We start from the raw sequence: 8,848 nt of genomic DNA on the forward strand, positions 1-8,848 counted from the left end.
TTTTTTTTTTTTTTTTTTTTTGCATATGCTTCAGAAAGTACATAGTATTATAGTGGTACATGAATATACATCTACAAATACACATAAATAGGGGTACATGCTCAAAATTTTTTTTTACTTAGAATGTGTGTGTCATCAAGAAAGTTTGGAGACCACTGATTTACAGTAATAAAACTATTAAGATATAGGAAATTAATTTACCCACCAAGAATTATACTAGTTATCGTCCTAATTATGGGCTGTAAAAATACTGAATTTTAAAATAAATTTTAACAACCTATCCTTTTTCACGAATCCATCTTTTTCCTCAAGTAAAGATAAATGCTACAAAATTACTTACTTTGTAGTCTTGTGACTGAGATGGAAGCCCCTTCGCAAGAGCAGGAGGCTTTGCTGCAGCTGTAGGAGTCTGACTCAAGTTCAAGGCCATTATTTCTGCCAGTGATTTTAATGGTTCTTCTTCCTCATCACTGTCTAGGTTGTAACCTAAACTTTCTTCATCGCTATCAAAATCACCCCTTAATTTTCTTTTCAGTGCATTGCTACCTGCATTGGAGTTTCCTGAACTCTCTTTATCAGAAGGGGCTTTATCTGAAGGTGCAGTTGGGCCTGGGTTACATGGCACAACTTCCAGGGAAGACTTGGTAGGGGTGCCATATTTTGCACACAAAGATCCCTCGGAAATTTTCCCTGAAGACACACTAGAATCAGTCTTGTTAGTCTTTGCTTTGTGTTCTTTGTGCTTGGAGGATACTGCAGAATAGCCAGGACATTCTTTAAATGAGGAACGCTCTTTATCTTTCTTAGGAACTGGAAGAGAGCAATTTTTAGCATTTAATGGTACCTGAGAGGAACCAGCACTTGAAACATGGGAAAGTAAAGGTAGAGGTTTTGTCTCTTTCAATGTCTCAGAGCTAGCAGTTTTATTTTTCTGAAGGGTGCCAGCTTTTTTACTTGTAGATTTTTCCTGAGGTAAAGATAGATGGGGTTTTTGTATCTTAGTCTCTTTGGTACTTGCCACTCGGATTTGGTCACTATTCCTGGAAGAATGGTGGCCAGAATTTGAAGGTGCCAAGCCTGTAGAGGAGCAATCAATTTCATCACTTGTTTCCTTGCATATATCCTCTAAACGCAGTACATCGCCAGGCGTCTTCAGCGCGATATGTCTTATGAATTTTTCTTTCTGATGTGATCCATCAGGACGCTTCTCAAGGAAAGGCTCTTTTGCTTTTGGTATCAGAGATTCTCTTGTACTTTTCAGATCTGAGTCCACAGAGTTCCTTTTTCTTTTGTCAGGGAATTTATTCTGCTTAGAGCCTGGTAAAATTTAATTTTTGTCAGATTAGTGAAAAAGTACACCGTCTTATCTGAGGAAAGGTTATTCACCTACTGTCTAGAACACCCTGACAAAACAATCAAATTCTGAAAGTTTTAGATTGAAATTATTCATGACATACAGACTGGATAAAGAGAATACTGTCATTTATCTCCCAAATTATAAATGATGGTGGCCAGAAATTTAAAGCTAATGATAAATGCTCATTTTCCATTCTAAATCTATTAAAAGTATACTTCCTTAATAGAGTTAAAAGTATTACTCCCTAAAACACAACCAAGCAGGTATTTGTACCAGTGAAACAATTCCAAAGGTACTTCTTCTCAAAATAAAATTAAGCTCAGGACTACGTGGTCCCAGAAATTTTAACACTTTCACATCTAAAATTATGTACCTTCAAACACATATAGGATACGTAGATGAAGGTAAATTTTAATTTCTCATTAAAAGTAAATGTACCCATTATGTAATTATCATTCATCTTTTCCCACTCATGTATTTCCATTGTCTTCAGCTATGCTGTGGGCTGTGTGCCCCCAAAATGGTATGCTCAAATTCTGACCCCTATACCACAGAATATAACCTTAATTGGGAATAGTATCTTTACAGGCATGACTGAATTAAACTGAGGTTTTGGTTTGTCCCAATGCAAAATGACTGCTGTCCTTAAACACAGAAATCTGGAAACAGACAGACATACAGGGGGAGATAACAGTGAAGACACCCAAGGAAAAAATTCCATGTGACTGAAATGATATGACTTCTAGTAAAGGAATTCCAAGCATTTCAGGCCAACATCAGAAACTGGGAACAGTTAAAGGATTTTTCCTGGAGTTGTCACAGGCAGCACCGCCCTCTGGCCACTCTGACTTTGGACTTCTAGCTTCCAGAACTGTGAGGCAGTGATTTCTGTTGCAGTGCTGGAATTTTGTTGCAGTAGCCCTAGAATCTAATGTTGGGGCAGACCCTGGCCCTTTATAGAGGGTGAAAAGTGTAGGCCCTGGCGACTATGAGCAGCAACAAGCAATCAGTTTTCAAGTGGCTTTGTAGTTTGAAGCCGACAGTATGTGGTTCTGACACCTGCCCGTGTAGGCAGCACTGTCCCCTGCTAGCGCAGATTGCCATGCCTACCCAAACTCCACTATTAGCTCACAAGACCAAACCCCTAGCAACAAGCCCAATATCCAGTCAATCAAGAGTTGACCCTTGGCGGGTGGAGACAGGACCACCGCCCCAGATTTGGTGGTGTCTCAGCTCTGAGCACCTCCAATGTTCCCAAGTGGCTTTGTGTTGCTTCCTGAAATATCTACAATAAAATCACTTTCCCTTTACACTAGTCTTCTCTGACTCCTCTTCCTACATTGTAGAGACAAGACCCCAGACCCATGAGACATAAGACTAAGAGAAGCTGCTTTTATTAGTAACTATATTCAGATATTCAACAAGCAACTATATTTAACCAGTTTTTAAAAATTCATATTGTGCTTAAAAGTATATTTCATTGATTATTTATTCATTAAAAATTCACTAGACCTATGGGTATAGCTTAGTGGTACTCAGGGGCAAAGCACTTGCCTGGAATGTGTGAGGACACTGGTTCCACCCCCAGGACTGAGGAAAAACAGTAACAAAGCTATAATACGACCCCCCCAAAACATTATATAGTTACTAAAAGTAAAAATTATCTTATAGATGTCCTTGGAATATTATAAAAACAGGCACATTTATATCTTATACACTAGGAAAAACTGTTTTGGATCATGATGAACAGTTTCAAACTCATAAGAATCTTCAACATAACAAGATCTCAATCCCAAGAATTTAACATTACGAGTTGTTGATGTAGCCAAAGAGTTAGAAGCACAACACTGAATATCAATATGAGAAACACACTGTAAGAAACTCTTGAAAGCAAAAAAATAGTCAAGACAAACCACACCTCATGCATACTAAATGCAGGGACTATTCTTTATTCTCTTAACAAACTTAATCTTAAACAATTCATGTCTAGAAAAGAAGTTCATATTCTTAAAAAGTTTATTTTAAAAAGCAGTTCCATTAAGATGCAAATCTATTTAGATATTTATAAATTTAATTTTGATTCTACCTGAAGTAGGTTGCCATGAATCAGAAGAGGATCTCTTTCTTGAGAGATGTCCATTTTCCTGTTAGGAAAGAAAAAAATTAAGAATTTCAAGCTGTAAAGATGTGAACTTTTCTTCGTTAATATTTAAACAAATCTCTACACTGAATAAAAAAAATCACCTGTTAAGAGATAAAGTCTAAATTCTAAAATATCTGACAATCTGTCTGGATTCAATCTCCAGTTCTGCAAATAAAATAAAAGTCATGGACTGGGGGTGTAGTTCGGTAGCATAGTACTTACCTAGTATGCACAAGGCCCTGCATTCAATCCCTAACAACGCGCGTGCGCGCACACACACACACACACACACACACACACAGACATCTGTACCATTAAAAAGTATCAAATCAGCTTTTATAATGCTAATTTAGGGACTTACATTAGTAACTAAAAGATGATATAACTTGAACTCTTCAGTGCCTGTGTAAGAGCTGATGCATCACCAAGCACTGCAATCTTATAAAAATGGACCAAATATTACTAACTTGTATTTATTTACTTATTTCTGGTACTAGGTATTGAACTTGGGAACTTGCACTTGCAAGGCGGCATGGTGCCACTGAGCTAAATCCCCAGCTCTACTAACTTCTATTTATCATTAGCAAATCTCACTAGTAAAGGCATCAAATTTTTTATAAGCCTCAGGAACTACATCTTCCAAAAATATACAATGCTGTAATTTACCCACTCCTAGAATGTCATAATTTGGCTTATTTTGGTCAATCTAGTTTTAAAATTTCAGAGCACTTTCTTGACATCTGACCTTCCATTGTTTGCTCTGACTTTCCAGAGTAGAGGGACAACTTTTACCTTAAGTCCAGTCTGTTTAAAAAAAAAACCTGGAGTGGTTAAAATGTTTATGGACAGACTCTTCAGACCTATAATCAATTATTTAAGCTCTCTATATAATCTAATCTAAGCAAGGGATTCTCAAACTTTCACGTAAATGTAGCAGACTGTTGGGCTCTACCTCCACTAGCTCTGATTCTGTGCATCTGGGGTGGGATTTGAGACTGCAATTCTGACAAGCCCCTATGCCAAAATATTTCCGGGGCTGGGGGTTTAGGGCAGTGGTTCTGGCGCCTGCCTCACAAGCACAAGGGTCCGAGTTCAATCCCCAGTACCAAAAAAAAAAAAAAAAAACCTTTTTCAATTTTCCGTTTCTCAAATATCTCCCTTCAGTAGATCCTAACCTAAAAATGACTATACTTACCTAAAGGGACAAACGTTTACTTTCTTGATTAAACAAGAGCTTTATCCTGGTCTGAAAAAATTAGGAGCAAAAACCACTACTTCGCTGAATTCAATGAAGGGAGGAAGAAATCTAAAGAGCCCATGTTCAACTTGTAAATTTTCTTAAATATATCAATGTGATGTAACAGTTGTCATACATTAATTATTCTAAATGATACAGTAGAGGTAAGGCTAATTTAGTAATTATTGCACGTACCAAGTTTGAAAGATTACTTTTTCCAGGTATATCATTCTGTTTACTATGTTCCTGCCTTGGTTTACATTTTCTTCTTGGACTGGTGGATTTTGAAGAAAGATTACTTGCTTCTGAGAAGGAATTTTCTGAGTTGATTTTCTGCTTCATCTGCTCCTTTCTCAACTTCTTTAATTCTCGCTCTTTGCAATATGAAGCTAGTGACCTCTGGAAACTAGTAGTTCCCAGTGGGCTTTCTCCTGGGTGGTGCCTGGATACACTGCTTCTGCTACTAAGACTTGCAGAGCTGCCCTTGAAGATGTCAGCTTCTCTCACCATGGTTGGCTTTCTGGAGTTTGCATTAGTCTTTCCTCTATCTCTATCATTTTTCTCCCTGCTATTTTCATGAACAAACAGTGACTTCTTTCTCTCTGGAGACCGATGTTTTTTCTTCAGTGTCTTCATCTCTTTAGACAAATAACATGAATGAGAAACACTGAAATTCGTTCCTTTGGAAAAATATTCAGAGACCAATGACATATAAGGCTGATGGGACTTGTGTACACCACGATCTTTATGGTGCTCTTTAACATGTTTCATCAAAGATTCTATAATAGGGCTTTTTCCTGATGGCATTCTTTTGGGTTTAGATTTTTTTGGTGAGGATAGTTTCCTTTGAAACTGCTCGTTCCCTGTGATGGACAATCTACTTCCTCCATATTTGATGTTTGATTTTTGTGGAGAATCCAACATATGTCTCTCTAAATAGCCAATTGAAACATACAAATTACAAGTTATTAAAGTATCAAACTGATGCTTTATGCTAATATTGATCTGCATTATTAAAATACAAACTGTATTAAAGCAATCACAAATTTTCAAAGCAAATTACACGGGTAATGACACACATACTCTGTTAAGAGAAATTAAGGCATAGCTTATTAAGTCTTACATAAAGCTCCCTTTTGCTATAGCACATAGCATCCCTGTAACTCTTAAGTCACTGTATGAGAAAATCAAAACACTAAGCATTATGTGCCAGGCTTAGACAGGAAGACTACCATGAGCCTAAGGATACCCTGGACTTCACAGTGAGCTCAGGGTGAGTCTAAGCTACATAACAAGATTTTGCCTCAAGAAAAGGGCCAAGGTTTAGCTTAGTGGTGCCGCCGCCTGCCTTGCAAGTGCAAGGACCCAAGTTTGATCCCCATTACCAAAAAAAAGAGAAAAAACGAAACAAAAAAGCTGCATTATAAACATTATGGACTGGAATATTTACACTATGCATTATAAACATTATGGACTGGAATATTTTAATTGTAAGAACATGGAACAGCAAAAAGACGGTGTAGAACTCTTTTATTAAAAAAACTGCATCTCCATTAAAACCCTGCACTGTGCTTAATCAATAAAAGTTTAAAAGATGAATCCATCTCCCTTCTCACCTCCAAAACAGCCCACAAAAAAATGTATTAATATTTGCATACCTTGTTTTGAAGCTGGTTTGAAGAAATCTATAATTGACTGCTTCCTGAAAATAAAAGCATAACTAATATGGGATCACATAAGCAAATAATAAAATCTCAATAATTCAGACTAAATGGAGAATATCAGATTTATAAAATACAGGCTGGAACTCATCTGGCTTAACTAAGTTCCAATAATGGCAATGACTTTGCTATGCTATAAAAATTGAAAATGATTCATCACTTTCTGTAATTTATAAAAATGCGAGTGAAATTTATATAATTTATATATGGTGAGATTGGTGTGTAGATTCAGGGAATTGGTGGAGAGTGCTATTTAATACCGACACACAGCTACATGGTAGAACGAAGGACCTCAAAGAGATAGGCGCTAATTTAATTTGTTGAGATCTCCAGTGATTGGTATAAAATGGAGATTGTAAAAAATGGAGTAAAGCCTGAGCAGACACTGATAACAACAGCATAGCAGATGGTAGAATGGCAATGAGTGATCTGGCTGATCTTGGGAGGCAGGTGAAGAAGAATGTGCTAGGCAAAGAGTACTACCCTCCATACATTAAGGTAAGATGTTGATCTGAGTAACACCAAAAACTGACCTAAGTCTTCACAACTAGTGTCTCAATTTTAATTTTTCATTTTTGGTTTTGTTTGTGACAGGGTCTTGTGAAGATCAAGTTGGCCTTGAACTCACTATGTAGCCCAGACTGGCTTTGAGCTTATAGCAATCCTCCTGCCTCAGCCTCCCAAAGAACCACCATGCTCACCTTAAAATTTTGTTAAGAATCCGTAAGACATTCACAAAAATAACACACTGCCTAGGAGAACCATAAGACAGAGATGTGGAAGGAAGTTAATAAATTTAAAGCTAATTGCTTATTAAGGATTTTAGTTCCCTCAAGTGGGCACAAAATGAAATAGGATCGCATTACCAGAATTTGTATTCTCATATTTTTCATGTATTCAGCTGTCAGCCACAGAGAAGGATGTCATATGGAGAAGAAAAAATTAATTTTCTGGCAAATTTTGTGAAAATGTATTATTTTCCTGAAAGAGAAACTTGTGGTTTCTCCAAACATTTATCCATGTTGAGGCTGAAGTACTGAGTGAAAACCTTAACAGCCCAAATCCAAGATCAAGGCCTTTCTACATCACGTACACTTCAGTCACATTAGAAGAGCAGTGCACAGGTTTACTGACAGCCCATCATGTTTGTTTGAGATGTTGGTAGATAATCTAAGTGATAATGAGATGAATATGAATGACAGCTTATGGTAAAATATATAATTTGTTTACAAAAAAATAAATTGCATTAGGGAAATTAACTATACCAGAGTCAAGGAAGAAATACTGATGGGTCTGCCTGAGGCCCTGTTACTAGCGAAGGAGATGCAACTAGTTCAAAGCAAGATTATAGTTAAGCATGTCTTTATCTTGATTACTGAATGTAACACTCTTCTCTGAAGTATTAGCTCTCAGGCTCTTCATTTAATATTTCAGAAAGAGAAAAATAGCTTTGGGTAAATACACAAGAGACCTGTAAAAATAACCACAGGTGTAATTTTCAAGTGTTATTTGCTCCCTAAATTCACATGCACAGATATGTCTATTACTTACTTATAAATGGTTACTAATACCAATCATACAGCTTTATAAACCCCTATCTAAAACTTTTGGGGGCCAAACTGTGTTAGAATTAATTTACTGGATTTTAAAAAGAGGACAATTTAAATGTTATGTAAAGCCTCCAGTGGAGCCTGATGCCACATGTAATCAAACCCATCATTATTTCTCCAGCAAAACCTATGAATGTTCACACTTAATGGAATAAAAATTGTGAACAGCTGACATCAGTTCTGGTCAATTTGACTGCCAAGTAAAATGTGGTGCTAAACTTACCGAAGTAAGTTCGGCTTTTGTAACTTTCTGACTTTCAAGATTAAGATAAGGGATTGTGGACTTGCACCACGGTGTTAGAACATACATTTAACAAAAAGCTTCTGCTACAAGCTTTTGAACTTAAAAGTAAAAAAGACAGTACCAAGTTCATAGAGAATGTAAACATGTTTTATTGTCAGAGGATGTCATTTGATAAAATTTCCCATCTTTACATAGCTCCCACAAGATCTATACAAAAAACTGGTCTCTTGGAGAGGTATAAAGTTACTGAAAGAGAAAACAATCACATTTCAAATCTGTATGTTCTTTTAAGTGATGAATTATCGTGTACACTGGACTATAAATACGTACAGTTTTCCTCATCACTTCTTACATAATTCTCAATACTAACCCACCAGGATCAGACCTGCAAACTGCACAAAATGACCTAAACATGCGTCAACAGTTAGGGCCCCGGGTCCAGCTTTCCCGGACTGGAATCTGGGCCGGCCCGGGGCGGACCCTTGCTACCGCTCGACCAGATCGCGGGACCGGAGGCCGCGCTCCCGGCAGCCCCC

The 8,848-nt window shown here is 37.2% G+C and overlaps 1 protein-coding gene across 3 annotated transcripts in view; it reads right to left on the reverse strand.

Moving 5' to 3' along the window:
• The window catches only part of Slf2 (SMC5-SMC6 complex localization factor 2), a 46,243-nt gene that overhangs the window by 37,088 nt on the left and 307 nt on the right, over positions 1–8,848 (reverse strand). For 2 of the 3 annotated variants that reach the window (XM_010626373.3, XM_033761467.1), the window contains exons 2-5: positions 6,396–6,439; positions 4,933–5,669; positions 3,444–3,501; positions 341–1,317 (exon numbers count right to left, since the gene is read on the reverse strand). In XM_010626373.3, the coding sequence (XP_010624675.1) occupies positions 341–1,317; positions 3,444–3,501; positions 4,933–5,669; positions 6,396–6,439 (1,816 nt within the window). The remainder of the gene's footprint in view (positions 1–340; positions 1,318–3,443; positions 3,502–4,932; positions 5,670–6,395; positions 6,440–8,848) is intronic. The other variant, XM_010626374.3, reaches the window with a different exon arrangement.

The sequence above is a fragment of the Fukomys damarensis genome, unplaced genomic scaffold, assembly GCF_012274545.1.
Source record: "Fukomys damarensis isolate Sample0158 unplaced genomic scaffold, DMR_v1.0_HiC HiC_scaffold_8, whole genome shotgun sequence".
In the NCBI taxonomy this organism is placed as follows: Eukaryota; Metazoa; Chordata; class Mammalia; order Rodentia; family Bathyergidae; genus Fukomys; species Fukomys damarensis.